This window comes from Condylura cristata, unplaced genomic scaffold, assembly GCF_000260355.1.
Source record: "Condylura cristata isolate star-nosed mole 26May11 unplaced genomic scaffold, ConCri1.0 scaffold00004, whole genome shotgun sequence".
Lineage (NCBI taxonomy): Eukaryota > Metazoa > Chordata > Mammalia > Eulipotyphla > Talpidae > Condylura > Condylura cristata.
The window spans coordinates 15,496,346-15,517,080 of record NW_004567105.1 but is presented as its reverse complement, the minus strand read 5'-3'; the positions used below and the strand labels follow the sequence as shown (position 1 = coordinate 15,517,080).

The 20,735-nt window shown below is 38.6% G+C and overlaps 1 protein-coding gene across 1 annotated transcript; it reads right to left on the bottom strand.

Annotated features, from left to right (window-relative positions):
- Window positions 1-209: 209 nt before the first annotated feature.
- NDUFA12 (NADH dehydrogenase (ubiquinone) 1 alpha subcomplex, 12) lies at window positions 210-19,337 on the bottom strand. Its single transcript, XM_004675807.2, has 4 exons — window positions 19,168-19,337; window positions 18,420-18,502; window positions 16,148-16,235; window positions 210-489 (listed from the first exon to the last, which is right to left on the bottom strand). Exons 1-4 carry the CDS (start codon window positions 19,251-19,253, stop codon window positions 309-311), a joined length of 438 nt encoding a protein of 145 aa, XP_004675864.1. The 5' UTR covers window positions 19,254-19,337; the 3' UTR covers window positions 210-308.
- Between the last annotated feature and the right edge of the window lie 1,398 nt (window positions 19,338-20,735).

Below are 20,735 nucleotides of genomic sequence, written 5' to 3'. Positions count from 1 at the left end.
TCAAATGCCCATAAGAAAACCTGCTTAACTCAGACTGAGGTCTTCCCTATCATCCAGCTGTGATAGTGAGGCAGAGGGCAAAGCAGACACCACCGCTGGGGCAAGGGTAACTGTAAACCAGGCAGCCCTCCAACAGAGGTGACTTCAACTGCTCTGTTTTTAGGAGTCCACAGTGGATGAATGATAAGGTAAAGGTAAAAATGCACAGGTCACACTGCATAATCAACAATTTTAATTGACTTAATAATCAGTAAAAGTGCAGTTACATGAAAAGTCCCATATTTTACATGTTCATATTGTTTCTGCCTTTATTTGTAAGGTGTTGAAGGTGGGACCCACTCATGAATCTTCTTTCTAGTAGTTGAATAAGGTACATATTGTTGTGGAGTGCCACTCACGTTGAATTTATGGTTTGTCCAGATGAATTTACGAGGAGTAGGTGGTTTTGTTGTTGGAGGATCATCAGTCATACAGTGAAGCCAACGGTGCCTTAAAAGGGAGATTAAAAAAAAAAACACCATTATGGAGAGGAAGTACAGAATTGTAGGAGAAGGGTGGTGAGGGCAGCTCTGGAGTTATTTTATTGCTTGAACACTAATCTCAGCTCCATAATTTATTAGCTGGACTTTTCTATGCCTCAGTTTTTAAATCTACTTCCTAAGGGTGCTAAAGGATTAAATAAAATAATGCATATAAAGCACCCACGGAAATTGCTGCAAATACTAGCTATTCAACAGATGACAGCTAATGCTATTATTAGTACTATATTTCATCAAATCTAGGACACCATCAACTTTAAGATATGCCACTGCTGTATGTATCTCTAAGAAAGAAAAAATGCCAATCAAACTATGACACTGTTGATAATAATCATTCTAATTTTAGATGTAAGAGTATATTTTAGAATTGATGAAATAGTGTTACTATTAGATGCTAGAGCCTGATTCTGGATTTTTAGTATGCTCTACTTGTTCTGGCTCTGGCTCATGAAGCTCTAGTTTAAACCCAGTCCTGCTACAAAGAGAGTCTCTGCAGGCATCTTAAATTCAAGCTTCAGTCTAAAACTTTGGAGAACACACAATTAGCTATGTGAAAAATACTAAATCACAGCCCAAAGTTGACAGGTATTTCAGTTTTATGTCGTTAGTAATTTAATTTCAATGGATACATGCTAGAAGGTGGCAGAAATCTGGTCTGAAGGAGCTGGGCATACAGAGTAAGAAGGGAAGAGACAGGTGATGTTGTCGTGAATGACAGAAAAAAGCAGAATCAAAGTCTGAAAGATAAAAGTGGAATAGAGCAGGAAGCCAAGCTTCCTCAAAATACTCCAAGACTCAAAGTTCACAAGACAGAGATAACCGAAGAGGATGGGAAATGAGAGGGGAAAAAAATCAATTGCCTTGCTCCAAGAAAAAGGGCAAGTGTACATAACTGTAAAATAGGACTAAAGCTAATGAGAAAAATGTATTATGCTGTGTGAGTTTAATTTGCTAGCAGTAACTAATAGATACAGCTAGATAACTGGTTTAAACCAATAAATAAAGTATTATTACTGTTGCTGCATTTGTATCTAAGAATGACTGTATTATGATCAGCTAACACAATGAAGACGTCTGTACATATTGGGCTGGTGTCTCTCTCACATCCTCCAAAGGAAACTGGGGTTGGCAATGTGATCTGGGCCAAAAAACCACAAGTATTAAGATGAGCTCTGAAACCTATGAGAGGCTGGTGGCCAGACAGACTCTACTAGCCACACTAAAGAGGGCTCTGTTATCAAAAACTAAGACTGTTCCATATCAAGGAACTTTACATAAGGTTTAATGCACAGCAGAAATATTTAAGTTTTGCCTATTGAATCAGCTTAAGTAACTAAAGAAAAATTTATTCAAATAAGAGCTGTAAAAGCTACTAACGTTGGCCCTCCCTGGTGGCGCAGTGGGTTAAAGCACAACACTGAGAATCTAAAGCCGCTTGTGCATGAGTTCGATTCCTGCCTGCCCCGGAGGTGACCCACATGGCATGGCAGAGCTCTCCTGACCCGCCCGCTGCTCCCCTCAGCAGTGTACTTTGTGGATCTGCCTGTTCTGTTCCCCACTCTGTCTCTGGTGAAGCCTCTCACCACCCCTGAGCCTCTGGCCTATATCCCAGTTCTGTATGCACAAATAAACAAAAAACAAATCTTTAAAAAAAAAAAAGCTACTAAAGTTTAAAATGCTACTTAAGGAACCACACTCCAGAACTTACGTATGCCTTTTCAGATACTTAGGTGAGGATATGAAGAGACAGTAATGGTGAAATAGTAAATGCTCAAGAAAAAGGAAAAAAGAAAATATTTATTTAGCAAGGTTACCAACAAGAGTCAAGTACACTTTATTCTCATTATGGCAATACCAAGAACTATTAGGAAAACAGGAATATGTTTATACTGATCTAGGCTAATATAACCCTTCTGTTATTTAGTAAAAGCTAAAGAACCATACTATCTAGATTTCCATATTAGAGAGTTCTCACAAAACTAACTTCCAGCTCAGTTACTTTTATTTTACTTAATTAAAGATGTCAATGGACTAACACAGCACTGCCTAGAAAACTGTGTAGCTGGCTATAAACCAACTACAGTTGGCTAATATTTATAGCTGGCTATAAATATAAACTTCAATCAGTTATTATTTTAAACAATATATAAAGTTTCTTAAACTTGATGATAAATAAGGAGACTGACAGGGGCAAGAAATTATAAATACTTAAGAAAAAATAATAAAATCATACTTTTTTGGGGAAAAATACAGTACTCAAATATTGAAGGTTTGTCAAAATAAATGGAAAAAAAGATATTAAATCAGAATTACAACTAAATTCAAATAGAAATAGATCTCATAAGAGGTCTCTCGTGTTTTCATTTGCTTAAGAGGAAAAAGTGTGTCAAAGAATAGGAAGGAAGGTGTATGGGCAAATGATTATGTACAAGGGATTGACTATAGATTTATTTCTATTAGTAAAAAGCTTGGAAAGAACAAAACTAATAACAAAAGAGAATGTTTAAGTAATTCACAGCATATCCAAATGACAGAAGACTAAATAAATCATCCTTAAAAATCACGTTATGGGCCCTCCCTGGTGGCGCAGCGGGTTAAAGCACAGCACTGAGAATCTAAAGCTGCTTCCGCATGAGTTCGATTCCCGCCTGTCCCGGAGGTGACCACATGGTGTGGCAGACCTCTCCTGACCCGCCTGCTGCTCCCCTCAGCAGTGTACTTCGTTGATCTGCCTGTTCTGTTCCCCACTCTGTCTCTGGTGAAGCCTCTCACCCTCCACATCTCTGGCCTGTACCCCAGTTCTGTATGCATAAATAAATAAATCTTTAAAAAAAAAAAAATCACATTATGGAGTAGATGTTATGACTTGTGAAAATGCTCATTATTTGCTATTTTAAAAGCTGGTTAATTTATTTATCAACATTTAAATGGGGCACCAAGAGTTTAAATAATTTGCCCAGGTTGTTGGAAGTAAGATTCAAACCCAGGATGCCCTTTCAAAAAGCCCACTTGCTTAAAAACAAAAAGGCATTTTGTTTGTTAACAAAATGTTAACACTGGTTTGTCTCTGTGGTAGGGTAATGGATTACTTCATTCCCTTAAGTTTTCACAATGAACATGTACTACCTTATAAAAGAAAGCTGGCAGAGACCTCCTCCTTGGGCTTGCCTGTCTGCTTTCTCCTCCCTGCCCAAGTCCTCTCCTGCAACCATGCTGTCAGCTCCTCAGCCAAGCCAAGGAGCCTAAGCCTGACCCGCTTTGTAGAGACGGGAGCCCAAGGAACAGGGGCAGCGCTGTGTGTCATGTGTCTGGTTTCACTCAATTCAGGTGCCAACTGGGACAGAAAGTAACCAGAACCCAGGAACAGACTAGGTCCAATGAGCAATACAAGTTGTATTCATAGATGACAGCTGATTGAAGACGGTCCAGACTCCTAAGGGAAATATTTCACCATAAAGCTGCTGAAAGTGATGTCTTCCAAAGCCACCCAAACAATTTCCCACTTAGCCAGGAAATATTCCCTTCTATGTGCATGAGTTCAAGTTGGTATATTATGTTGGGATTTATATTAATAGATATCTAAAACATAAAAAAAAAGCTGTTAAAAATAAAAATCTTACTTCTAATTCAAACTAGCTAGAGATGATGTTTAAAATCCTGCCCAGCATCTTTCATCTGCTTTGAAATTACAGATATGTAATTTCTACTTCTAGCCCCACGTCACCACATGTAAGCCACCATTAAAAAATAATTCACTCTCTCTAAAGTAATCAAATGTTTTAGGGGCAGATAGTTTCTTGCAGTCTAGCTTAACAGAATTTTTTTCTGTGTCAATTCCACAATACAATGCCATTCACTAAAGTGATATAGAAGAGCGCCAAGCTGGCATTTTAATGTAAAAACTTCAGAATTTCTACAAATGACTCTCTCTACCCATGATCATGTTCTAAGCACTGCCATCTGGGCACTATAAGGAGTTATTCTGGGATTAAGAACAATAGTAAATGAAACATGTTAAACAAAAGTTGAATTTAAAAAATCAAAACAAAATGTTATGCATATAATAGACTTTAATAGAACAAGGTTATAATGTACCATTCAAAACATGCAGTTTTGTAGTATTTTTAAGTCTCTGACTTCTGATTCTCTAGAGCAAAAAATAACGTAAACACTGGAATCTTTTTTGTAAAGTATCTTGCAACCTATTGTACTAGGTAGCACTCAATTCAATTCACAGATACTTAAATTAAAAAAAAAAACAATATAATTCAAAAAGAAAGAATGCACAGGGGGCTGGGGAACCGAAGGGTATTTTATACAACAGCTACCTTTGCCTGAAAAAGCAAACACACCAAAAGAAAGAAGACAGTATTCTCTGCCATTGACAGGTAGCAATTTAGTTAGGGGAATATTTTTTAAAACTCTAACAAATAATTAAAAAGGACAGGTTGAAGTTAGAACAGAATTCAGAATAAACCTAGCTTCAAATTCATACAAAAACTACGAAAGTAGTGACAGACATACAATTTTCATATTATAAAATACTTAATATTTTAGGTTGCATCTAAAGAAGCAAAATAACAGCCGTTTGAAGTAAAAGTTTACCGACATTCATTAAACAGGTATTTATTGAGTAACTACTATGTCCTAGGCTATGTTAGGCACTAGCTACAGTGAACAAAGTTCTTCTCAACAAGAATCATGCTGGTTTGGGGAAATAACAGGTTGAAATATATTTAATAAAACACAGCAGAGGAGGGGGGAGGTAAGTGCTACCAAGGGAAAACTGGGGCAGGGAAAAGGGACAGAGTGGGCGAGATCAGGGCCGTTTCTGGCTGGGGAGTTTGAGGAGCCACTGCAGCAGACACGTGAATAAACCGAAAGGGGAAAGCCGGCCTCATCTGGGAAAACAGCTACTGCAGGGTGTTGAGGCGGCAGTGAGCTCACTGTCCAGGACAAAACAAGGTGAATGTGCCTGACTCAAGACTCAGAAGCACTGTGATGAGGGGCTGGCAAGGCCGAGATGATCTCTAAGGCTCTGCTGACCGTATGTTGTTGAGGGTGGGATTTTAATTTTTACTATGAGAAGTCAATGGATAATTCTAAGAGACTTATGTGACTTGATTCACACTTTAAAATAATGCTTCCAGATTACAGTGCCTTCATGGTGGGTGTGTGTGGTGACATACATCTAAAGAGGTCATAAACTTTTGAATCATAAGTGTTGTATACCAACATTACCTCACTAAAATAATAAGATTTAAAAAATAAAAGAGATGTGGCAAAGAATTGTGACAAAGAAAATAATCATTTTGATCACTTAATATGTGGAAATTCTACTGTGCTGCTAGTTACTGCACCAGACAGTTGGGAAGCAGTTACAGAAGTCCAGATAAGGGATGCCTGTAGTTTGGATTAGGGTAACATTATAGTGATCAGATGTGTGCATGCTCATAAAGCAGAAAGAACCCTCTGCTGGACAGGGTATTAGAGAAAGAACAGTTGTGAGGATGACACACTTTCTGGCTTGAGTGAGTCATTTTAGTGCTTTGGAACATTTCACTTGATAGGACTGTTTCTCTACTTACATTGCACTCTTAGAGATGCTAAGTAGAAATCTAATAATTTAGATTTATAAACATCACCTAAAAATGCTTAAAGTGATATAATTAATAAAACTTGCAAATGGAGATAACTGTTTTAGGAGAATTTAATCCTTTCCACTAGAGTTCATCACAGAACAAGAGAAATTTATGGTTCTCTATTTTTATGCAAAAAAATTCAATTTACTAATCTTGTTATCCTATTTACAAATGAACCCCAAGGCTTAACATATCTAGCTTTTAAAAATTGCAGCTGCTGGGCCTCCTGCTGGTTTAGGGATTAAGTCTGGGCTATCACCACTGTGACCTGAATTTGAGCCCCAGCCAGTGAGCTGACCCATACAGGGCCAGCACACCTCTCCTGTCTCTAGCCCTCTGCTCCCCTCAGCAGCATGTGTCAGTAAGTCCACCTGTTTCGTTCCCCACTCTGTCTCTTGTGAATACTCTAACCACTGCTCATACCTCTGGCCTACACCCCAGTTCACACACACACACAAATTGCAGCTGCAATAAACAGAATATTAACTTTAAACCCAAACTTCCATTAAGCCCTCTATACAAATAAAGCCCTTAAGAAACTAAAAAACTCAAACTAGCAAGTAGAATTTATTTAGTGCAATTGGGAAATGTTTAAGATGTACTGAATGAAGATAATGGGAACGCAAATAAAATATGCATATAATCAATAACTATTTATGTGCATAGCTGGAGGCATGCACACACACAATGTATCAGTTGTTATTTGTTCTAAATAAGGCATGATCAATAAATAATCTCTTCACATTGTGGTTCCCTAAAACCATTCTTTTTCTATCTGAAAGATAGGCTCAAATATTTATTAAATCAGTGAATGAAATATTAATAATGCTTGTTTCTGGGCCAAGGAATTGGTTCATTTTGTTCTACCTGACATCTCTCTGGATTTCCTGTTTTTTGTAACAATTGTATAGCTTTATAGCCTGCAAAATATATATAGTGATGACTGCATTGATTATTTTATAACTTGGAAAGCAGCTTATAATACTGAGAAAAAAAACAACATAAAACTGTCATCATGAACAGAATTACACAAAAGCTATTTAAAAGAATTAATGCAATTATGCCAAATGTTAACTGTGGCTGTCTCTTAAAAGGCTATATGAATTATCCCCACCCCTGCTAGATCCTCTTCTGATCTCTCCACATTTTTTTAAAGAACAAATTCCATTTGATTCAAAGAAGCTCATATTGTCAAATCAACAGGGATGCCTCTGTCCAAATGTTACTGAATAATAGTCAGCACTGGGAGTCTTCCCACATTTGTTGATAATTTCTCTTTTAGTCCTCCTACTTTGCTATTTATTTATTCTTCTTCTTACCTCTGTGTTAAGTTCCAGACTCACAAATACATGACAGTGCTTCTCTTGGATCTCGACTGCTATCTCAAAGTTACTACATCCAAAAGAGATGCTTCTAACTCTAAGCTCACACACATAAACACACACAGCTCTCTCTTTACACTTCACCCAGTCTTCCCATATCAATGAACAGTGCCACCACCTATCTAACCTCTCAAGCTTAAACCAATGAATCACACTGGATTCTAAGCTATCACCAAGGTAATCCCCCCACCACCTGCCATCATACTCTACAAAGTCTCCTGGGACATCTTTGCTAAGTGAAAAAAAAGCTGACTATGACGATGTTAAGTGTTTTAAAGGAAATAATAAGAGGGCAAAGCCATTTGCCATTTTCATTATGACCCTGGAAAAATCTTCAATGATAAAATTATTATTTTTAAAGAAGAAACTTTTTAACATGTTATTTTAAAAAGAATGTATTTGTGACCCTCCCTGGTGGCGCAGTGGGTTAAAGCACAGCACTAAGAAGCTAAAGCCACTTCCGCATGAGTTCGATTCCCGCCTGCCCCGGAGGTGTCCACATGGCGTGGCAGACCTCTCCTGACCTGCCCGCTGCTCCCCTCAGTAGTGTACTTCATCGATCTGCCTGTTCTGCTCCCCGCTCTGTCTCTGGTGAATCCTCTCACCCTCAGCATCTCTAGCCTGTACCCCAGTCCCATATGAATAAATCTTTAAAAAAAAAGAATATTTGTAAATTAGTTGAGAAAAAAGATCAATGCATGAGTAGAGATTAGCGTGCTACACTAAGAAATGAACAAAAGGTGCCACCAAGTGGGAAAAAAGTATATACACAGTAGAGAAAAATCTAGGCAAGGTTTTTTTTTTAAAAGCTTGAGTCAAAGGAGTAAAAAGCAGCTTTGCTTCTTCTGATGTAAGTAAAAACGCTAATTTTATATTGTTATGCATAAAATGACCCCCAACTGTCAATCTTTGACTAGCAACATTTTATCTGGTCAAATTTCATGCAGATACTGATTGATTTATCTGCCACTAATTCTATACAAAAGTTAACTACCACAACATCGAAAATAAAACTTCTGTGTTACTGTATATTATTAGCAGATGGTAGCAATTAGCTAACTTGAAACAAAGATAAAATAGAGCAATCAAAAATGTTGTAAAACAACCTTTATAGTTTCTTTGGTGATTGACTGGTATATTGCACATAATTCAATCAAGTTCAATTAATAAATTCCTGAAAAAAATTAAAATCTTATTTCTGATCCTATAAGAGAATAAAACTATAAGAAAATTGCAGCAAAGAAAGATAAGTTATAGTATTAAATGACTATAAATTTCAAGAAAGCAAGGAGCATACCTTTTGTTTATCATGGGAATGTACACATCCAGCAGTGCCTCACCGAGAGTGAGGCGTTCAATAAGGAGCTGTTGAATGAGTGAATGGACTGTTTGTAAGCCGAGTAGAGTGCTAGGTGCTAGGCAGTATGTTTTATTTAAGGCTTCTGGAGCTCCATTACCTACTCCAAACATTCTCACCAGCACTTACACCTTTTGTTTACCTACTGGTAGAGCTAGCAGCCTTACTGGCTGCTGAGAGATTTAAAGAAATGAAGACCTTCAGCAAGACAAATACAGTGAAGTCATTTTCTCACAAGATTTCTCATTTTCCCACAAGAAAGAACATATACTTACAGAAGTCCACCAAAGATATCCCTTGATTCAATCAAAACCACTGACGCTTCTGAAGGGACACCCTTCTCTAGTTGAGGGAAGCAGTCCCTGAACAGACCTGGAGACTATCAAACGTCACATGCTCGGAGGGCAATGGGCAGGAGACACGAGCCAACTCAGCTGCAGCACGGTTCCTCTTGCCGGAAGCCTTTGCAGCAGTCATGCAGGCATCCAGCATGTTTTCTCTGACTTCCTAGGTAACAAAGCCAGGTACAAGGCGGACGAGAGCCACAACAGGCAGGAGTAGGAGCAGCCCTACTTGAAAGCTTCTTGTTCCACAAAAGCTAACATCTCCAACAACAACTCCACAGGCATACCTTCAGGAGTCCCAGGCTCACAAGGAGCACAGGGCATAAGAGCAGCAACACTCAGGGAGGCCCAAGCAAAGCTAACTAACTCATGAGGCGTTTATCATTCCTCTCAATCCAGATGCAGTTCACCAAGCAAGGGTTCTTCTATCTAGCAACATAGCTGAGGCAATCTAATCTGGTGTCTCCTAACCCTTTTACCCATAATTTATGAAGTTAAATTGTATACTATACTAGGTAAAATCATGCTGAAGTTCTATCTCCAGCACCACCCTTTATCCTGACCAGAAGGCTAGTTTTCCACCGTCAACCTGCCACACCCACTTGATCGTCTAACAGGAACCTCAAATTTAACAAGGACTAAGTACAAGTCTTGATCACCTCTTCCAATTCTGTTTCCTCCTCTTATCCTGTCTCTCATCTCAGTAAAGGAACCACTAGTTGTTTAGACCAAAAACCTTGATGTCATCATGAGGTCCTGTCTCTCTAAACATTTAACCCATGAGCAAATCCTGTTGACTCCATATTACTTTAAAATATAGCCCTGGAGTAGGCAGCTTCTAAGATGATCTCCATGATTACTCAAGCATCCCTGAGTGAGGTTAGTTACTGACTACTGAAGGGGGTAGATTGATTGACTTGTTTCTAATTCATAGAATATGGCGGAAATGTGAGATGTCACATCTGAGAATAGGTTTAAAAAGGCTGACGTTCACCTCAGATATTCTCTTTTGCTCACTCCCAGATCATTTGCTCAGCCATTTTCTATCTCATGAGGTGAAGAGGCCCAGAGGAAAGTGCTTGGGGTTGGTAGCCAGGTGGATGACTCTGGCATGGTCCTTCCAAGTCACACTTTGACATGCCCATTGTTACAGACAGTACCTGGTAAGTCCCTCGAACATCCCTAAGCTAGATGTAGCCAGCTGAGTTGCATTACCCACAGAAACTGAGATAATATAATGGTTCTGTTTTATACTAAATTTGAGATAATCTCTTACACATGTACAGCTGATTGATACAATCCCAAATCTCATAAACTGTGTCACTAGCACCCAAGTCCAGTCTTTATCATCTGCCCGAACATCTACAGATGATAGTTTCCAGAGTGGTGAGCTTGTTTCCACACTGTCCCCTTCCGCTATTCTTCACAACAACATAGAGATACTGAAAAAATGTGAACCAGAATCCCAAAGCATTAGCTAAGGCCAACCAAAGCAGACCTCTGTGCTTGACAATGAGGTGTGAGAAGGAACACTGAGGTAGTCTGGAGTGTCAGAGGGTCAGAGGTGGGTGGCAACCTGGTATGTGGTATTGGAGACAAAGTGAGCTAAGGAGAGAGTCTAATGGGGAAGGGATAAGCAGCAGTAGAACCTTAACACAAACAGAAGAACTGATCATAAAAGTAACTATATTCAGGAAGAACATAAATATGGAAAAGGGGAAAATCTAAACATAAAGTGTGGTGTTGAATGGAATCTATGGTACTGCTGAGGATTCATGGTTTTCAATATATACAGATGAAAATGATAAAGATACAGCAATGAATACACATGTGCACTCTCTCCATATATTCTCTAGCACGTTCACTAAGAAGGCCTGAGTGCACCAATACACCAAAAATGCATGTGCCTTCCATCCAGATTTTAGTTTCTAAATATCATTCGTCACTAAAAAGTAGCAAGCAAGAAAACAGAACAAACACACAGGGCTTCTCAGACTAATGGTTGTTTTCATGAGGAAGACAGGGAAAATAAATGATGAGCCCAGAATATCTATCAGAGAAGCAAGAATGTGCTTCCAGAATGATGGGGACATTTTGAAAGGGCCCCAAAGACATCTGGAATTGGTTACTATTAGTCAAATTGAGTTCAATTTGAGCAATACAAGAACCAATTATAGTAATGGATTACAACCCACTGACTAAAATAGGAACTGATATTGATATATACACACACATATATAAGTGAGTGGATTGAAAGTCTCATTGTTACAGGGCTGAAGAAGGGGCACCCTGGGACCCCCCAAATCTCCCTACTCTAAATGGGTTCTGCCAACCACTGCATCAAGACAAAACATACCCTAGTGTATAAGGCCTAGTGTATGTTATTAATGGAAAATAACTTTAATTAGTGTGCAATAGAAAGAAGAGAAAAAATACACAGTTCCCAAATCAAGCACCTGAAGTTACCCATCCCCTTGTGGAAAAATGCCCAGCCAAACAGGGTTGGCCCAGAGCAGGACCACTGACAACCAAAAATTTGCCACAAGTCTAAGATACCTTCTGGTGGGGACTCATAGAAAAGGGGGCAGAAGGGGCCAGACAAGTCTGAAAGGAAAGGAGCAAATGCAAGACACAAATTAAGATAAAGGCTGCTGTTGTCAGCCTCCCCATGGGTCTCTTGCCCACGTCTGTCACTTACAAATAGCTTCCAAGTCCCCTGAGTTCCTGGTACAAGTCTGAGGCCAAGAAGCAAGCGCAGCTTTTTCATATGTCTCTGCTCCATGTGCCTCCTCCAGGTCTCCTTCGAGATAATCTTCCCTCCTCCTCCCTGTCTTTTTTAGTTTCTCCTCCCTGTTCAGCTGTACCTCTCCTTGGGAGTGGCAGGGAACCTGGAACCTCCCCTTTCCTTGGGGATTACCCTTTGCATGATGAGGATGGGACAGATAATCTTAAGGTAACTCCCCACAAAATGTAGATTAATAGCATGTAAAGGCAAAATGAGTGTCTTTAGAATGGAGAAACCCAGCAGGCACATCGTAATCCAGTGACAGAAGTTATCATTGTGCCAGGTTTCGAGTTTCCCAAAGACCACCAAGGAGCTGATTTCGATGCAAAGCACAAGAGGGTCTTTATTGCAAGTTCGAGCCTGGGCTCCCAACATGCAGTGACGTAGCAGCTGAAGTTGGGAGCCCCGAGCTCAGGGAAGGCAGGGTTTTTATTACAGAAGAGGGGAGTTTAAGCCCAGCAGAGTTTTTGCTCAGCAGTACATTGATTGGTGGACATTGAACAATCTTGTCTTAACCTGGTTGAACAATCTTGTCTTAACCTGGTTGATCTAATCATGTAAGATGTGGCTTTCACTACTGGGCCCACATACCTTGGACATCTGGCAGCCCGCATACCTTGGGACATCTGGCGTTTTCCTGATATGTATTGGTTACTGCCTACTTGTTAACTGGCTGTTGCTATAGGATGAGCAAGATTAGGATATTTACAGTTAAACTTGGCCTTGGCGCCTTGTTGATAACCGAAGCTTAGGCCTGGCTGGTTCAGAAGCATTCTGAAGCCTGTCATGGTGTCAGTTTGGTCTTTCAATCGTAACAAGCTAAATCAAAATTGTGGTACCACTTTATATAATGCAAGAAGAGGAACATGACATTGCTGAGGTTGCACTTCTACCAAAGATGCACAGCCTGAACCCAGTCATGAGTAAACACTGGACAAACCCAAACTGCAGGACCTTCACAACACCACTGGCATGTAATTGTCAAGTGTTACAGTCATGAAAATAAAAGTTCAGGAACCAGTTCAGTGTGAAAGAGATTAAAAACAGAATTGAAACCCCTATGAAATGTGTTTAGCATACTTATGTAAAGGAATACTTCTGTGATGACACTTGAACAGGGCATGAAAACTGGCTGGGAAACATGCATCACTCATTTCCTCACTCTGATGGTTAATGTAGCACCATCCTTGCTTGTAGAGCTACTCGGGGGTGATATGACATCATTTTGGCAATTTCTTTGAAATCATCCAAATAACTTTTAACTTTTCAGAAAGTGTGAGGTTGCTCCCAATTTAAAAAAATTATAGAGTAGGCTATATCCTACTTTATCTTCCCATACCTTTCAAAGAAACTTAGAATTCCCAAGTTACTGTTTGCCAAGGCTTACAAGACCTATATGATCTGGGCCCCAGCTATTTCTTCTACCTCATGTCTTAACATCTTTCCCATTCTAGGCAAACTGGCTGAACTGCTATTCTTTGAACACAAGCAGTAAATCTCAAGTACACTGGGCTTTTGACTTGTGGTTCCTGATGCCTAAAGCTCTTTCCACCTTGCCTGGCTTGCCTTCCTTAAAGTCACTTTCTCAAAGAATCCTTCCTTAAGCCCTAGAGACTGCTGCTTTAGAAGTGCCAGTTCATATTACCTTCTTATTTATTGCTAACATACATCACACATTTGTTTTTCTGCCTCAGCAAGAATTAGTCATAGTCATTGTTGTAAATCCAGAGTCTACAATAGTTCTTGGCATTTGGTAGGTGTGCAGTAGTTATTTAAATAAAGTTGACAAATTGTATGAGTTAATCATTGCATGTAACGGAATACCTGGCTCACTAATTAAAGATAAATCAACCCAATTTCAAAGTTATTCTTGGGTCAAAATCAGAATTCTACAGTGAATTATACAGTAAGGGGAATAGGGAAGGTATCTGAGAAACAAAACAGCTCAGCTTGTCTAATACTACCTCTCTTCACAAAGACTCATCATGTATCTTTGTTTCCCTTACAAACAAGGGCCATCAAAGGTATTCAGCCCTTAGGAGGCTCCACTCCACAAAGAAATTTCAGCTTTGCATCCTCACTTGCCCTCAGGCACCTACCAAAGCATGCCATCCTCTACAGCTTTCAACTTCTTTTTCATGTGAGCTTAGATCATATAAAAGGACTTGCATGTCCTTTTATATGTATAATAATACTTTTATCTTTTCAGATTTTTTGCTATTTTATTATTTTCAATGTGTTTCATCTCACATTATTTAAATCAGTTCCTGATCAAGTGATAGAGGTAATCTATGCTCTCACTCCCACACCATCTCTCAAATTATAGACCCCAGGCACAATGCTGCATGAGTGCTTGAAGAAGATACTTGTCAATCTCAAGACGCCAGTCCATAGGCCCCCATATCTCCACCAACCTACCCCTAAAACAACCACGCAAATAAAACTAGAAGGTCTTCACTTCTGAAGCCAACAGTCCACTTGGAGACAATGGTCTCATCTAGTGCCCTGACACACAGAATGTCCCTTTGGAGAAGGGACACTCAATCACAGCTCTTCAGAATTCAACAGAACCACAGGTTGCTATTTCCCCAAAATTCAGCCTCAAATGTAGCATCAGTGCTACTTTCTCATGTTAAGAGTCAAAGTAGACCAGTTGTTGCAAACTGGTTGTAGATGAAATCTTACAAGCTTATGTTTTGTTTACCTCACACAAAGTTACAAAAAAAACATCTGTCCAATCAAGTAGTGTATTTAATAAAATAAAAAGAATGCCTCCTTAGTCCCATTTCAAAGTGCTCAGGGCCTCATGTGTTGGTAGATACAGCACTATTACAGATACAGCTTTCCATCGTTGCAGAAAGTTCCACTGGGTAGTGTTATATTTAAGTTTACAAATATTTAAAAACTTAACATTTAAAAAACAAGAGATCTCACAAGGAAATAAATATTTCCACTTTTTTTTGAAAAATCTTATCTAGAGAAAGCCTTGGTTGAATTCTTACCTAATACAATTGATAAGAGCCCTCTTTGATACAATGTGTTTTTCAGTTTACTAAAGCATTCAGGATTTCTTATTTTCTCATATCTGTATTTCATTCCTTTGTGTTCCATGCCTAGGTTTTTAATTGAGTCCTTAGAAGGGAACTGAATATTCAGATTATTCCAGATTCTAATAATAGTGCCTAAAACGTGTGATGAACAAGTTCAACCAAAATAAAATGTCAGATAACTTATTTTTAGGTTTGGTGAAATATTCTACACTAGGCCAATCAGAAAGGAGCCTCAGAGTTAACTCTACAGCCAGGACATTTATGAAATAGGTATTTCATTTCAGCAATTTATGAAATGAATTGAGCTTTGTTTTGAAACATTTTATACAAAATTCAGTCATTCAAGAGCATGTAGAATTTCACTTCAAAATACGTACATTACAAAATCATAGTTTTTATAGATTTAAGGAATTCTGGGGTTCTTCTTTTACAAGAGACAGTCCTAGATGGTTTGAGCCAAAATGTCCACACCATGACAAATCCTAGCATAAAATATGATGTTGATACTCTTCTATGAAGATGAGTCTATGACCTCTCCTGTTGAATTTGGGCAGTTTTCTGTCTTGATCAATGGAATGTGGAACTGATGATTTCCAAGGATAAGTCAAATAAAGCAATATGACTTCCGCTTGGAGCCTTCCCAGAGTATTTGCCTCAGGAATCTGAAATTAGGTGAAAATAATCCAGCCCAAAAGTCCCAGCTCCCAGCTGAGAGCCAGCACTAAATACCACACACTGACTAAATCAATCTTCATATAATTCTAGCGTCTTGCCTTTGAGCCTCCTACCTGACGCCTCAGGTATCCTGAAGCAGAGATAAGCCATTTTGGCTTTCTTGTCTGAACTCCTAACCCTCAAAAATGACGAGAACACTTACAATTGATTTTAGGCTCTAAGTTTTAGGGTAACTTATTATTACATAGTCATTGTACCTGGGACAAGAGATGTTTTCAGAATACCACTGCCAGCTTTATAAATAAATGTTCAATAAAAATTTGTTTAACAAAAGCAATATCACCAAATAAAATAAAATATTGACTTGGCCTACCATTCAGGGGGCACCATGCTTCCATCCACATCCCAGAATGTGTTTTTGCCATTCATTTCAGTCGTATATATAACCCAACGGTGACGGCCTAGACAGAAAAACATTTAGGAAGATGTAGGGAAATACAGAAACCTTAAATTAAAAAAGCATAAATGTGCAATATCAAAGAAAATGATTTTAATAAGACCTTTATGTGCTCTTCCATTAGAGGAATTTAACAGCTCAACGCATATTAGAGCTCTGATCAGCAACCTGGCTGCCACTAGTTCCTGTGCACAGGCTGGGACTCACCCTGTGGGTAGCTAGCAGGCCTTCCCCAGAGTGAGAACCCTGGCTTCTCACCTAGCTCTCCTACCAAGAGGGTAGCACAGAAGGCAGGGAATGTGTTCCTGGCTATTCATGACAGAAAATGCATCACCTGCCTGTTTCTCAGGCAAGATAAATGCATATACAGCAATCACACTTGAATTATATTTCCATATAAATATAAAATGACCATGAGAGATCTTTTTGGAAATGCGGAATACATAAAAGTAAGCACTGTAAATGATGATAGCTCCTGTCATCAAAACAGTGTAACTACACTAATCATTTAATAAAGTTACATAGAAAAATTGGGGATTTAATCTAACTATTTACAAAGCTGTTTCTATTTGGTGTGTAACTTGGGCAGACATAGATTAAAATCAAGACCTTGTCACTTACTAGTAGTGGATTAAAGCAAGATTTTTAATTGCTTTTTAAGTCTCAATTTTTAAAAATCTAAGTAGGTAACTACACCTACATCTTAAGGTTGTCATGAAAATTAAATAACACACACATATACCTAATTCAGTATCAGGCATATAAGTACACAATAAAAGTAAATTCCTTCTACCCTTTCTTCATTGCCCCCAGCTGCCAATAGAGTATTAAATTCACCCCTACAATAAATTTAAACCAAAAAGCAAAAGATAATCTTCATTTGCAATTTTCTTAGATAGGTACATAATTAGTGTTTAACACTTAATGATATTTTAAAAATGATATTATTAAAAGAAATTAAGATTCGGCCCTCCCTGGTGGTGCAACCGGTTAAAGCACAGCACTAAGAAGCTAAAGACGCTTCAGCATGAGCTTGATCCCCAGCCCCAGAGGTGATCCACACTGTGAGCAGACCTCTCCTGACCAGCTCGCTGCTCCCCCTCAGCAGTGTACTTCCTCAGTTGGCCTGTTCTGCTCCCCACTCTGTTTCTGGTGAATCCTCTCACCGCCCTTGCACCTCTGGCTTGTACCCCAGTTCTGTATCCATAAATAAATACATCTTAAAAAAAAAAAAAAAAAAAAGATTCCAGGCCAGGATTTGCTTCTTCTGTTAGAGAATTTGATAGTGAAAATAATTAACAAAAGGAAAACATAAACCAATAAGGCAGGGGAATTTGAAGATTTCAAATGAAAGAAACTAAGGGAAAGGTTTTATAAGTCACAGAGTTATAAAAGGTGAGAATGTTGATATCGTATATAACCTAATGTACTATTTCTTGTATTTCCTTCCAAAATTAAATGTGCATACAAAAAGCATGTATTTTTCCTTTTGAGGGAGGTTATCAATCATTACTGTGCTATTGGAGTTAGTTTTTCAATGTTATACACGTCTGTGACATCCATCTATATAAAATTTAGAGGCTGATGCCATTCTTAATAGCAACAAACCAAAAAAAAAAAGACTCCATATAATTCATTACTACACAACTGATAAACATTAATGGTGACCTTATTTGTGTATTTTTTATTGAAGTAACATTAAATTATAACATTTTATATATATATATTTCAGGTATGCATTTTTGAGTATACTACTAAAACAACGCTGTCAAAGATGTCTGTTGTGCAAGATTATTTGTATAATGAACTCTCAGTAGCAATACTAAGGCAAATGATATGCAATGTAAATTTTGACACATACTACCAATTGTCCTCTAAAAAGACTGCATTAACCTATACAATCCTATAGTCCTTCTCTACATCAGGGATGTTGATTTGTTAGATTGGCAAGTACTTCAAAAATGGATAAGTGAAAAAAACCGCAACTTTCCAACTGCATTTTGTAATTACAAATGAGGATGAATATTGTTTCACGCCTTTGTCAATTAATTTTGTTTTCCTATTATCTTTTTCTTTTGTCTCAGTTTTCCAATCTTTTACAAGTGCTCTGTAAAAGCTACCTGTATATTGCAGAAAACAGTCAAATGAAATCTTTACTTCACTATTCATACCAAAAAAAGGTACTCACCAAAGAACTGCTTGTTGTCTTCATAGTACTTGTTTCCATATTTGTCTTCGCCTACCAGCGTGCCAACCCTCACATCATTTGTCCTGTAAAAGTCCAAAAGACATTTTTTAAAATGGCCCTTTATTCAAAACACAAGCATAAAAAAAGCGTGAAGACCACCTTCCGAAACGGCTAAGCTGACCCAAATGTTATCCTTAAATCATGCCAAATATGTATAAGCAATGTCGCTAAATAACAAAACTCTTGTCTACTATCCCAGGCCAAAAGACACTGAGTTGGCAGAAACCTTCAGGAAATCAGGAAGTCTACATTTTCATCTTAAAATGGTCCGAATGTCTCCTAGCTCTTCCAATTTGCCTGCACTGTTCAACGAAAAGTCAGAACTAATAGGGACCATTATGATCATTTCGTTCAAAGCTTTACTGTACCAAACAGGAAACTGAAGGCGAGTGAAGGGGAGAAGAAAACTTTCCCAAGGTCACACAGAGCTTCGCAATCTTGATTGTTCTCCAAGAAGTAAGACAAGGATGCGGCCCCAAAGCCCTGCCTCCAGGTCACAGCTGTGTCTTCAAAGTGGGTTTTGGTGCTGTCTCGGAAGACCCCGGGTCAAAAAACTCGGCCAGGGCCACGCCAGGCCGGTTGTCCTTGACAAGAACTGTAGCTCTCCAGGACGACCCAGCCCGGTTCCCTTCCCAAGAAACCGGCCAGCGCCAAGACCAGCTCCGATGCCAAGATCAAGGACGCTTACCTGAAGAAAACTCGAAGATAGCCGCCAAGACCGCCATGGCCAGTAACCTGCTGCAGCCCGCGCTTTAGGACCTGCACTAACTCCATCTTGCCCGCAGGACCAGCCTCCCGGGTGCACCACGCAAATCGCACCGGTGGGAAGCGAACACTCAAGCTGCAGGGAGCCGACTACAGAAGGTTCTCACGCACGCGCGTCAGGAGGGCGAGGTTCTGCGCATGCGCGGAGGTGGAGCTCCGCGGCGCCAGCGCTACCTCTCTGAAAAAGGTGCCTTAGCGTTCTGTGGGAAGCATAGACCTGATAAATTATGAGTTTTCAAGTGTTTGTATTTAGTAAACAGGGAATGTGATGGGAAATTCACCTAAACTGGACTTCCCCAAGTGGAGATTTCTCTTTTGGATACTTCTGTTAACTCATCTACTTCTGTTAACTCATCATGATCGGTTCAGGTTTTTCCGAAAATCTTGTCCCGCGCCAACTTAGGAACTCAATATTGGGTCAATATAATCATTTTGCGTATTCTAAGTTGAGCATGTATAAGCGGTGAACCGTGTAGATAGGTGAACGAGAAGGAATAGCAAAGTATAAGATTATCTGCTCTCAAGGATTTGGTGATTTAGCTCCAAAGCTAATATTTAAAATTAGGAAAGTAATCCGTGCGTGATATTTACAATTTTAAGCAATAACGGATATTAAATGTGTGCTACTTCTAACTTTCTATGGCCACTTTATAATTTTAAATAATATACTTTGTATTTCTTGTCCAGCGATTTGGAACAGCAACTTGTAACTAAAGATGCTAAAAATTTTAATTAAAAAAATTGTTATCAATTTATAAACTCCATTAAGCAAGACACACCACCAAATCTTGGCACATAAAGCTGCTTAAGAGGTCACTTCTGCCAAAAGGTGCCACATTTCTGCTTCCACACGCCCTTCTAGGAGTTTGCCACTTAAGCATATACGTTTGTAATTTTTTATGAAGTCAAACGCAGGAAATATGTAAATATACCAGTTTCAGCCTCACCTGAAATCCATGTAAAAAGACGTGATTCCAGATTCTAACATTCAGCTGTTACATACCTATGGCAGCATGGGTGATAAATTTTCTTATTCCAGCTTCATTTACTTGTTTTAAATCATTTTTAGGGTTGCTTATTAGAAAATAATAGAGATTTGGAATACTATTAATACTTTGGAAGTAACTTGCATGGTCCTGTTTATATCCTACTCCAGAAGTAACTAGTATTCTATATTTAGTAAGAATTTCCTTGCTTTTTATTAGTTTTACCACATATAGAAAAGTAGTTCTCAATGTTTCAATATGCCTGTTTTCAATAAACAGATTGTCATATTTTTATATACTTTTGGATCTTATGCATAATTTTTGCAATTCATGCATGCTGACATTCTATTCCTTTTTGTGTTGTATAATATCCCATTAGATAACTGTGCTTTAAATTTACTTAAACATTTTCCTGTTGACATGTATTTTGGAATTTTTTTTTTTTTTGCTTTTACATTGTCAACATAAATATTTTTGTAGTTCTTGGCACACATACATTTATCTA